This window comes from Ischnura elegans, chromosome 11, assembly GCF_921293095.1.
Source record: "Ischnura elegans chromosome 11, ioIscEleg1.1, whole genome shotgun sequence".
Classification (NCBI taxonomy): Eukaryota; Metazoa; Arthropoda; class Insecta; order Odonata; family Coenagrionidae; genus Ischnura; species Ischnura elegans.
In genome coordinates, this window is record NC_060256.1 from 40,540,101 (window position 1) to 40,552,978 (window position 12,878).

General features: G+C 37.4%; 1 protein-coding gene across 1 annotated transcript; it reads left to right on the plus strand.

The window, feature by feature from the left end:
• Window positions 1-323: 323 nt before the first annotated feature.
• Window positions 324-12,727, plus strand: LOC124168497 (transmembrane protein 179). The gene is made up of 5 exons (XM_046546814.1): window positions 324-679; window positions 754-930; window positions 5,607-5,735; window positions 6,847-6,931; window positions 11,883-12,727. The coding sequence occupies exons 1-5, from the start codon at window positions 570-572 to the stop codon at window positions 12,165-12,167; spliced, it is 786 nt and encodes a 261-aa protein (XP_046402770.1). The 5' UTR covers window positions 324-569; the 3' UTR covers window positions 12,168-12,727.
• The last annotated feature ends 151 nt before the right edge of the window (window positions 12,728-12,878 follow it).

The window sequence follows — 12,878 nt, forward strand, 5'->3', positions numbered from 1 at the left end:
GATGTCCTATACTTTTTGGCTATACATTGGCAAAATGACGCTTGAAAATGGAGATTTTAAAAAATTGACCTTTATTATCCCAAGGAAGCTGTGCTTTAAAATGCCTTTAGGCCATTTATTATTGATATTTCACTCATAACACCTTGCAAGTGCCTGAAGTATTCTCTTTCTTCTATTTATTTGACTCGCGAAAAGATAATATTCAATTAACAAAAAATACTTTACTATATACCGCTGCGTTTTCTGTTTCCAAAGTCACGTGATCTAGGTTCCTTAGGATCGAAAATATTCGAATTCGTCAATCGAACGACGATATATCGAACACCGCTGCTCGAAATCCGAGGGAAGGGGAAGCTGACTAATAAACAAAGAGATTCCGAAGGATTGTCGTTGCCCGTGTTACCCTTAATTTGCTTCTATGTCTGACCATTATCCGCTTATTTGCAGTAATTTATGCTATTTTTAAATTCAAGAGACGGAAGTTGCTGGGCGATTTTGTCCATTGACTATTATATTCAAATGTTCAACTTCTATTAATTCCTAAGTATCCTTCCATCAAAGCAAATGCGATGGCTTTCTCTAATTTACTATTACTATGTCAAATAACTGGGTACATAATTGCGTTTATATTGTCGTTGTGTATCACAGTACCTATGAGTATTCATCAGGACGAGTTTAGGTGAACTCCTTTCTTATTCGTTATAATTCGTTATTTCTTAATTACCATTTAACTAATGTACTTGCTTATTCCAGGGGTCACTGCTTGCTCTTTTCCACTGGGATTTGGCAGGAAAAAGATGGCCAGTTCGGTGTCAATTGGGCTTCGCAAGCTTATTGCAATTACACTATCTTTGTGGGAGTAATTTTGTTCATTACATCAGTCGTGCAGATATACCGAATGGGTGTGTTTCTTCACAGGGGCACTGATAGGTGAGTGATTTTTTAATCGAGAGAGGATTGCAAATTCCAGTGATCATCATCATCAGTCGCAATCGGTGTGGGGTAAACCTCGGTTGAGTAACCTCTTGAATTTTGTTGATCCGAACATCGAATTTTTCGTGTACTTTGAATGATGCAAGGTACATCAGTTAAACTCGTGAGAATTACTGTTATTACTGTTGTTTTCAGCACAGTTATGGTGCCACCTGCAGCCTACCACCTCCTGTTACCTCCTTGTATTTCTCCCTTCTCTACATCTTTGACTCATCGTGTATAATATGTAGCATATCAGTCTATTGAGTATTTTTTTATTGAAAAACGAGACCACTCTGCAAAAGGTCCTTTGCCTCAGAATTTGACATCTATTGGTTCCAGAGATGCATTTTTTTATGTTTACAGTTAGTTGTCCCTGTGATTATAAACAATTATTATGCTTACGCGGCTACCGAATTGGTAATATTTTGGTTGTGTGAACTGAAAATAGAGTATTTTGCTAATTTCTTACACATCTGTAGTACTTAGTCAGAAAGGGTGTGTTTTTAATCTTGGAAAATTGTGTTTGTGGATAGCATTTAATTTATTTTTTATTTATTTATTTGCCGAGAGATTGATAACAGCATTGTGCATCAATATAGGGCACGTCAATGAATTACACAAAGGGCATGTACAAGATAATATAAAATACATGGTACATACATGGTAAAATACATTTTTAAAAATGGCATACGTAACTGAAATTAATCACTCATTCCACTCCTTTAAAAATTTGAATCAAAGAATTCTTTTTAAGAGTAAAACATTTTGGAGCGGAAAAAGTTCAACTCCTTTTTCCTAAATACTGCGGTACCTATCTTAATTTTTGATGTCCTGGGGTAAATGATTGTAAATATTTAACCCCATGGACATTGGTCCATGCTTTGCAATAGTAGTTCTAACAAAATTTGGGTGAAAATCTTATACTTTCTGGTATTATAGTTATGAATCCTATCATTTGTCACATAGTCTACTAGATTTTTTTGGACAGACACACAAACAGCATACATATAAACACTAGGAATTGGCAGTAACCGAAGTCTCTTAAACAGCGGGAGACATGGTGTATGCACTGGAACATTGCACATAAGTCTTATTGCACGTTTTTGTATCTTGAAGATAATGCCTGTATGGGGAGAGGAACCCCAAAACAGGATGCTAAACATCACTTGCGTTTAAAATTCACCATGGTAAATGGCTAGCAGTACTTCAGGACTTACTGTCCTCCTTATGCTTCTTATAAGAAAGCATAATGAGCTTAGCTTACTACGAAGTTTGTTTGTGTGTTCATCCCAAGAAATGGTATGGATCAATGTTAGTCCAAGAAATTGTGTACTGAGGATTTGCGGGATACAGTTACCATCAATGTCCACGGAAATCGGAGCAGGGGCTTTGTTCTTAGTGGTGAAGTGTATTAGACCAGACTTGTTGGCATTCAGTATTAGTTAATTTTGGAGGCACCAATCAGACAATAAATTTGTGACACGGTCCGCCCTCTGTGATAGGATATTAACCAAAGGTGCTGATAAAATAATATTGGTATCGTCTGCGCATAACACAGGTTCTGCTCTTGGCACCGATTTCACTATTTCAGGTAGATCATTAATATATATCAAAAACAAAATTGGGCCAAGAATGGAGCCTTGGGGAATGCCAATGGTGACTGCTTTTTCGGGGGAGACAAACTGAGAGCCATTTTCATTACTTAGAGCCATATACAATGTCTAGTTGAAAGGAGATTACATGATTTGCATTTAAGAAGTAGAGTTAAATATAACTATGGAAACTAAGTTAATTGCCCTACCCTCAGAAGTACAAATATTCATTTGCCAAGGTCGTCAGTTGTTGGATCTTGTTGGCTACGAATGCATAATATAGATGTTGATAAATTCATTCCTTAGCCCCTGATATTCATAGTATAACCATCTTATTGAGTGAAAAGTGCCACATTTTGATCTCCGTTTGTCAGTTTCGGACTTGCTCAAATTGGCAAGGCCACATTATCCTGCATTGCAAAGACCAAATGCTATCGGTTCTACTTCATCACCTTTTGTATGATGAATAATTGGTTATGCATGCTCCTTGTTTCTCTTGATATCTCATCTAATCAGGGAAGATTACTATGGTTCTCAACTTTTGATTGTTAAGGTCAGCATCCATATTTTGAAATGCCACATGTATGTCATTCCCTAGTGTTATAAAATATAATGCACGATACTGGTGAAAAATGTAGGTCAGATGCCATTAGTCTCATTCTGCACCTCATTGAGCAAATTGGGCTGATTCGTTTTGCAAGTAAGAACAGCATGTCCCCTCTTTTAGATAGTATCTTTCAAAGCCTTGCCTTGTGTGCGACTGTCTAAAGGCCTGGTTACACGGTACACTAACACGTACAAGTTAATGTACGTTTGCGTGAATGATTTTGGTGGACCGGAACGGAACATGTATGAATGCATGAACCAAATTAGAACAGGTTCTACTTTCTGCTCATGCATTCGCACAAGTTGGGTGGTTACACGGTACATTTTGGCGTTCATTCTCGCGTTCATACATTTAGACATTAACCCGTACGTGTTAATGTATCGTGTAACCAGGCCTTAATAAGTGCCTCTAAAAAACGTCACTGATTTTCTCATTTTCCCTAATTTAATGCCTAATTTTAACTTATGTCATGCCTTCTTTATCTCAGCATACAAATAAAAAGGCACTAATGAGTGAGCAGCTTTGCCTACCCTCACTTGTGCAGTCTGAGCCAAGTATATAGGCATATTTAGGGGGGAGGGGGGTGACATGTGCCCCCTAGTAATAAAATTTTCATACTGTTATCATTACGTTCGTTTTGTGTTGCATATTATGGAGCCTCAATCATTTAATTTCATATTAATAACTTTCATGTTAAAACAAATAGAATATTTCAATCAGTAATTGTTGTATATAGTTTTTAATCTCAAGTATGAGAACATCATTAGCGTGTCAGATCCTTGTGCCCCCTTCCCAGAAAAAAATCCCGGATCTGCCCCTGGCTACATACATATAATGAATGAGTTATCTATCTCTCCTCTGTACGTCTATTTTCTTAAACGCTGATTAACTTTTCTTAATTCACTTTATCAACTGCTTTCTCAAAATAAATGAAGCATACACGTCATGGCTATATTCTTGACTCCTCTCCATTAGGATCCTCATTGCCTCTGTCACGATTTGGCTATTACTGTTAAATTGTGCATTTGTTATAAGATTATGTTTGTATTTATGATGAATATTTGGTAATTATAGAATAGGGTGGTTTCCTATTATTTTTTTATTGCCTAAATCGAAAGATTATTACTCCTGGAGTGCGCATTTCACGCTTTTAGATTTTTAAATGACGATATCTATTTTTCGCGATTAAATGAAAAGTGAAAATTTTCAAGCGCGCGAAAACGCGACGCGTAAGTAGGAATGATGGGAAAAAAGTCCGTGTGACATATTTCTGGTTCCCCCTCCCGCCTTGTGAGGTGACCTTGGAGAGGCTCTGAGCGCTGATACGACGCAGGATGCTAGCGGGTAGCTGAGTACCATGCTATCTGGTAGCTCTTGGCTTAAAAAAGGTTTATTAATACCTTATCAAACGAAGAAAACTTTCCGACCTTAGCCAGTTTTAATAGGTTATTATTAAGACATGTTCCCCTGAGCTCTGTGCCTCATGCATGCATTGGTAACCTCAGACGATGTATAACTCCTATCCTCTGGTGTAGAAACTAGGTCCCTGTGACGTCACGTGGAGTGGCATCGCATGGGCGCCAATCTGGCCTTTTTCAAATGAGGATAAAATTTGGCCCTTGCCATTCGTCTAAACCGGTATTTCTAAAACCAAATAATTTGTGTATTATGAATACACTAATGGTGGGTAACGAATCGCAATCAATGCCTTTCGTTTTCTTCGATGAAGGAAACTACCCTATTGTCACGTAAAGTGCTCACCTTTATATCACCTCACCTCGCTTGTAAATTCACCGTCTCAATCTATCGATTCATATTGATCGCGCTGCAATTTCTCTGCACAAGCTACGTCCCATTTGTGAGCTCATTGCTTGATTTCCTTTCTTCTCTTGTTTCCTCATTATTGATTTTTATAATGTTACGGCCTTTAAGGTTGTTTGTCCAACTTTAATCTTTAAATTGGCATTACTGCAGAATGATTTGATGTGAAGAATGATCTAAGTAAATAAATAAATGTCACATTGCATAATTGAAAGAAATTTATGAAAAGATATTTAATTCCATGGCTAAGATTTCATTGTGTAGTTCCGTAGTGCTAATTTTTGGCTCATCAATAATTTCAACTAACGTCAGGTGGATCCTCAAAAATACTTGTGCGTATATTTTCCATATAACCAGGTAATGATATGTTTTTAAAATGTGGTCATTCATTTAAGGAAAAAATATTTCTTTTGTTGCTATTTATGGTTTGAATAAGCCACTATCCTAAACACCACTCCCTTTCCTCTTTCATTTAATTTATATTTTTTTCATGCTGCTCGACTAAGTGCTTTCTCTTCTTGTATTTCAAATTAAGGTGTATGTTTGCTTTCAGTATTCAGAAACTGATCTTTCTTGATATTTATTTGGCTACTCCATTCTGTCTTTCACAGTTCATTCTTGTCAGCATTTGTGGATGTTGTTGGCAGCGTTATCCTTTGTTTGATGACCATCGTTGCGGCCTTAATGATTACTCTTGGTTTTATGGTGTGGTGCAAAAACATGACTGAAAGATTTCCATCGTAAGTAATTTCAAGATTCATGTTCTAGATGCATAAATTTGTTTTCATTGGTTGATTATCTTAGATGTAAAACCTCTTGCTGTCCTACCCAAGTTGAAAGCTTATTTATGTCTTTGATTGCATAATATTCCAAATGAAGTTATTACCATTTAACTTTATAGGTTGCAAACAGGGTAAGTTCAACAGATTCAGGCTTCAATTGGTGGAAGTTAGACATATTTAAGTAAATGAAAGGTCGTAGCACTTTTCCACAAGAATGTGAAGATTCTTGTGGAAAAGTGCTACGACCTTTCATTTACTTAAATATGCAAACAGGGTGGTTAGAGACCTGGGAAATCAGGGAAAAGTCGAGGGATTTGAAAAAGGTTGGATAAAATTAGAGAGAAGTCAGGGAAATTTCAATATTTTCATTCCCTTGGAGGGATCGGAGTCAATACTATCTAGGATCAAAACTAAAGTAAAACTCTGGGACGAGACAAAACTGAGATAGTGTTTCGGGCTGGATGGACCATGTGCTTCACCTTCAAGCAGTTTAGTTTCGACCCATACACCGAGTACGAAGTATGGTTGAATAAAGTAAGGGTTCAGCCTACCGCCATTAGATGCATGGGGCACTCATATTTTTACTACTAACAGGAGAACGGTGAACGCAAACTGGCCATTAGATTTTTAAACTCAATGTTTTAACTTCTCTACACGATGTGAAATGTAATGGGTCGAAACTATTCTCTCTTATCCCCCTCCACTCAACTTCTGGGATGGAAAGATACCTATGAACAGGAGATTTGATTAATTTAGTTTCGTTCCTGGGAGTAATGTTTCGTCCTGAGTTGAAACTAAACTCCTTGGTGATTTAAATTTTGTTCGGGAACAAAAATAAACTTAGGCCTAGTATTTTCATTTCCCTATAGATCGAAATGAAACATTTTTGTTTTCTTTCACTTGCCATCTCTGGTTTCAACGCTGCATGATAATTGAAAAATTAAGCTCAATATTGTTTATCTGAAATAATTTTCAGTAATCTCAGGCTCCTATATTACTTTCCATCGAGTCTACTGCCATATATGCTTGTTGTAACACTATTGCATTGTAGTGATCTATTTACTTGCAGATGTGAGATTGCTGCTGGAAATTCCATTGATAACAAAGATGGGATAGAAACGGCTGGATTTTATATCGAAATGGGAACTGCTCAGGTGAGGAAAACATATGACATATTTCTTTTACTTCCGTACCATCTTCACAACTCACACCTCTGTTAAACTTTATATTAATAATAAGCACTTAGCAAAAATTTAGCCTAATTCTCTGTGGCATTAGTAAAAAATTGAATGTGTTCCATTTGCTATGTATCATTCTGCTTAGCAAAATGCCTCGCACACAGTTCAGTTTACCCTTGCGTAACAATATTAATCCATTATGGAGAATTAATGCGAATTTCAAAGGGAATACCATTGCATGCTGAATGAATTAGAACAACATTGACTTCACACAATATAATTTTTGGTTTTTTTCCCGGCGAATAATTGCAGTGAAGTTTTCTTGGGTTTCCCACCGGGTCAGGTCCTCCATTCCTTCTTCCAATGGAAGGAGGAATGGAGGACCTGACCCGGTGCAAAACCCGAGAAAACTTCACTGCAATTGGCTTCACATGTGATGAGTGGCAGTAAAAGAATGAGACGACCGCTCAGTGAGAGGAGGGGGTGGGTAGCAAAAGCACGTGAAGGAGAGATGGAGGGGAAGGAGCACAATTCCTCCATATTTCAATGAACGACACTACAAATGAGGAAGTCAATAAAAAAAATGTTAGCTCTTGCTATTTTGTGACGTCGTTACCTTCAAAGCTAAGGCGGGCGACTTGTGTGATACATAATTTGAGCTTTAAAAATAAATAAATATGCTCGAAATGCGACGCGTTTGGTTTCATTCTTTTTTGAATCTCGTGCACGTCATCCTATAGCCGAAAACTATCCAGACATCTTCGGGTCTAGTAAGTCACTCACCTAGCATTTGTTCTCCAGAAACAGAGAATTGAAGCAGGTAAGATGAAAAAGGTCAGTTGGTGAGATGGGGTACGGATGAAACATGCTTCCATTGTTCTTGCGTAACTTGATATTTTCCTTCGAAGATAATGATTTATGAACTGTGTGGTCTTGGAAAGGAAAAAATATTATCAGAGGCTTGGGGTGATAGAGGGCCAATGGTTTTTTTTTAAATCTGCAACGTCACTTTTGACGTGATTGTTATCCTATGGCGTTGAGATTCTCCCGATGGTTGTTCAATCTCTTTGTAAGAGTCACACTATATGCCTGTCGTATTTTGCCGAAAAATTTTCTGAGGCTGTAATTCTGTTGCGTAACACCTACAAGAGCTATTAAACAAAATGGTTCATGAGTAGGACAAGCATCGCTGTGCTACAGCAAATGCGAATGTTGGATCGGAACTCTTTCCACTCCCTCGTATGGGACGCCGCATTCACTGAAGCATAAATTTAAAATTTTGGATCTAGATCCAATGCCTCCAGCAAATTTGGATCCAAAGTATCCGATCCTACTATTAACCATTGACCTAAAAGCATTGAAATTTAATGCTAAAAGCTCTGGATGTTTGATTTATTGCTAACTTTTTCTATAAACTTGCCTAAACTTTGATAATGGCTGGGAATATATGACAAGTTCTCATCTAATATAGTAGTCATAGGTGGATTTAGAGGGGTGCATGGGGGCATGCTCTCCCCATACGCTTAAAAAGTAGAGAAGATATTTAATGCTGTTATGATTAAGTTTGTTTTGTTTTGAGTATTACTGAGCCTCAATCATTTAATTTCATTATAATAACTTTCATAAAAATAAAGAGAATATTTCGTACAGTTATTGTTTTGCATATTTTTTTTTAATCTCAAATATATATATGTATATATCCGTGGTTATTTGTTGTGCAGTCTGATTCCTCATGGTCAAATCAAACTCTTAAAAGTCATTGAAATAATTTTCACTTCTTGTGTAGATGTAAAATTCCACCTGCAGAGTGACTGAAGTGCGAACCTTTTGCTACCTCTGGGTACTGCATAAAATTAACCTATTTTGCCAAAAATGATCATAGGTTTTATGTTAAAGTCAGGTGAATTTTCTCTGGCTGTGATTCTCAGTATATGCTGCTTTTTCTTATTCTGTAAATGTAGCTCAACTTATTCATTTCTAATGTTCTACTTAGGCTTAGCTGGTATTTTAGTGTGTGTTGGTATAGTTTAAATAAATAAATTTTACTATCATCGTCATCAGTCAACATTCCTAGGATTGGTATGAAGCAGCTCTCCATTCTGCTCTTGTATCCTATAGCCTTTCAATGGTGACATATATCCTCTCTTCTAAATCCTCTATAATCTGTTCTATGTAACTCATTCAGGGCCATCCTTGCCCTTCTTCTCTCTTCTCTTCCACCAATCCTTCTACAATTGTTTTCATGAGGCCATTACTTATTGATCCATTTTATCTTTATCATTCTTCACTAGCACCACATTCCAAATGCTTCCACTCTTGACTTCTCCACTGCTGTCAATGTCTAAGCATCCAACGAAATGATCAATGGATTCTTCTCATCATTGAATAATCTTCTTATTTCATTGGCAAATTAAGCCATGGTTTTTATAGTAGTGGGCCCAGCTGTCCCCATGGCAGCACGTATTTGTCCCTATTCCCCACCCTTCCATTCCTATCCTTTCGGCGGAGGTGTTGTCAGGCTCTCCTGTCCCTCCCCCTTCCGAGGTGTGTGGGTGAAAAGCAAAGGCTTATGGACCTGGCCCTTAGGAGAGTAGCCTATATGAGCTAGCCTATATGAGAGTAGCCTATATGAGAGTAGCCTATATGAGCAGCCTATGTGAGCTGGTCCTGGGTCCTCGTTTCATCTATTATGTCCAAGCCACGCTCCCATGTTCCATATGTGGCATCTGATGAATGTTACCTTACTTCTTTGCTTGTATTCTCAGGTGTAAGAATATTCTTCTTTTCCCAGAAAACCCTTGTCACCTGCGCTATTCTGGTGACTATTTCTTTCTTGCTTCATCCATCGTTGATTATTCGGCTTCTTAGATAACAAAACTCTTTCACCTTTTCAAGCTTTTGTTTTCCTAGTTTAATGTTTGTCGTAGCCTCCTCACTTTTGCTGCATAATAGTACCTTAGTCTTCTTTATGTTGATTTTCAGCTGATGTTTGACCATTGCCCTTTCTATATTTGCCAGTCTTCTTCAAATCATTCTTTGCTTTGGCTATAACTGCTATTTTGTCAGCAAATCGCAACATACTAAATCTTTCTCTGTGGATGTTGATACCCAAAGCCTTCTCGATACTTCTACTGCAAAAATGCTCAAAAATCGCCCACCGGATCAAATCCGCTCATCTGGTAGCCCTATAATACGAATCCGCTCAGCTGGCAGTGTCCGGGGCGTAAACGCTCACCTCCAAGCTTGGAGAATAGGAGATGAGCGTTTATGCTCCGGGCACTGCCAGCTGAGCGGATTAGTATTGTTGGGCTACTAGATGAGCAGATTTGATTTGGTAGGCAATTGTTGAGAGTTTTTGCAGTGGAGGTATCGTTCTCTTTGATTTCATAGTTGACTTTCTGTACATAAACATTTACAATGACTGGTACAGTGCACTCCCTTGAATAACTCTTTTTCCCACTCTTGCATCTGTGCAGTTGGGTCCGCATTTTATCACAGCTATTTGGTTTTAGTACAAACTGCAAACTTCTATGATCATTGTAGAGCACTCCACTTTCTTTCAGAATTCTGAATGTTGAATTCCAGTCACATTATCAAAAGCTCTCTTCAAGTCCAGAAATATAATGAAAGCCAGTTTGATCTTCTCCATTCTCTTCTCTATGTGCAGCCTAAGAGCCAAAATTGATTATCTTGTGCCCTTGCTTTACTTAAATCTGAATTGGCCCTCATCATGGGTATACTCAGCGAGGGGCAGGAGGGGGCAGATGCCCCCCCAGAAGCAAAAATTGCAAATGTCTTTAAGGAAAATAATATTTTTTCAACCAAATAATTTTAAAAACTACATAATAAAGAGCTGTTACAGTTTCCTTAAAATGTTGGTTTCATTCACCTTTTCCATGCTTAAATCTTAACTATATGTAACTTGAACAACCTAGGCTTGCCCCCCCCCCCCCCTCCTAGTTTTGATCCTGGGTACGCCCTTGGTCCTCATCCAGGAATTATTCTGCGCTTCGTTCTATTCTCCTGTGAATGATTCTCATCAGTGCCTTAAACACACGTGTTCTCAGTCTTACGGTTCTAAAATCTTTGCACTTCTCTGCTCTCTTATTTTTGGGTGTAGGAATGATGATGTTCTTCTGGAAGTAAGAGAACTATTTCTTCTAAATCTCCTGTTTAGTACATGTTGCAAATAGTTTTGCACGGTTGAGTTAAAGCCCTGTCTTCTGCATTTACAATAAGCTCTACTGGAATATTTATTCCTGGGGCCTTATTCTTTTGCATGGCTCTTATTACAGTGTCAAATTCTGATCTTAAAATGCTGTCTCCCATCCTATTCTACTTTACTTTCCTCTTTGATAATTTTTGAGCTGAGTTTGCTTCTATTGTATAACTCCAGGTAGGTATTTTTTCTATCTCTCGACTGTGTTTGTTTTCAATAAAAATTATGGTAATACATACATGTTGTATTCTGTTCCTTGAAATGGTTCCTTACTATTCTATAGACTGCTTCCACCATCCCTTAAACCAGGTTATTTTGCACATCCTCGCATATGTTCATCATCCGCGCTTCTTTAGCTTTCCTTGCATTGTGACAAATCTCGTTCCTTATCCTCTTGTTACAAGCCTGTCCTACCTCAGGTTTTGCATTCTTATACTTTCTCTGTTCTTCAATGTGGTCTTTATCGGTGATTTATGACTTTTTCTTAATTAGAACTTCTCCAGCAGCATCCTGAAGACCCCTTTTGTTATTATTAAGTATTTTGATATAATAAATGTTTTTATACATTCACATATTATATGTATGGCAATTTGAAGCTAGAAATACATGTTAAATTCCATGGTTGTACAGTGACTTAAAGCTGCTCGCTAAAAATATGTTTATGGGTGTGCTCTACTTTCAACCATTTTTTTTTCTATTTTTCTATAGTTTGGAGCATGGGCTTCATGGGCGTGTTGGGTGGGACTCTCTGTCTGTGCTCTTCTGAAACTGTGCAAGTATCACCAACTGGAGAATATTAGAGTGAGTATGTACAGAGAAAGACAAAGACTTTTAAATGGAGGAGGGGGAGAGGGAAGAAATGAAAGAGAAGGTAGGGATCAGCCGGATGGAGCAGAGAAGGATGGTGCTTATGAGGGTGGTGGTGACAGCATACATATTCCACAAGATGAGGTGCACCCTTCATCTATATATACTGGCCCACAATCTGTTTAATTATTTTATCCATGTTCTTTTGTGATTTTCCTCAATATTTTGAAGGCATGCTGATTGGACTACAGAACACATGTAGTAAAAAAAACCTAATGGATCCACTATTCAGCTTGCCTTTTACCGATATAAAGGCTGTGATGTGCTTTATGAGATTTGTAATCGTAATTAATGAGTTTGTAGGATTTTACAAATGTAGCCTGTTCACTTTATGATTGATAAGGAATGTCTGTTGATGAATTATGTATGACTGCTATTTTCAAATGAATCTTTCATATAATTAGACATTATGTATGTATGCTATATGGCGGTTCTGACTGTACCAGAATTTTGTAATCAAATGATCATATAAAGGATCCTATGTATATTTTTAAGATGAGTCAGTGATGCAATCTCTCTTTGATTTAGTTATACAATATGTAGTTATTTGCAAATAAATACTTTTATTTTATTGAGGTATTAATTGTGGGATGCCATTGTATCAATTGAAATTGTATCAATACCACCTATTGATTGTTCTTTTTACCATGTCAACTTTTCGAATAAAGAAAGTTTTGTGATTAAAATGGCTAATATTTAAGTTATTTGTGCCTAAAACAATTGAAAAAAAATAGAAATTTCGGAGGTGGCCACAATTTTTATAATCCTGGCTAGGAGTGTGAAGGTACCTATGTGTCAATTCCAGGAATACTGGGGTAGAGCTCTCTGGATAGGGCT

Bases quoted from the DNA above. Each gene is read 5' to 3' on its own strand.
- LOC124168497 (XM_046546814.1), top strand. From the start codon at position 570: ATGGCTTTCTCTAATTTACTATTACTATGTCAAATAACTGGGTACATA. The intron at 931-5,606 runs GTGAGTGATTTT...TGTCTTTCACAG, and splicing joins CTTCACAGGGGCACTGATAG to TTCATTCTTGTCAGCATTTG. The intron at 5,736-6,846 runs GTAAGTAATTTC...ATTTACTTGCAG, and splicing joins ATGACTGAAAGATTTCCATC to ATGTGAGATTGCTGCTGGAA.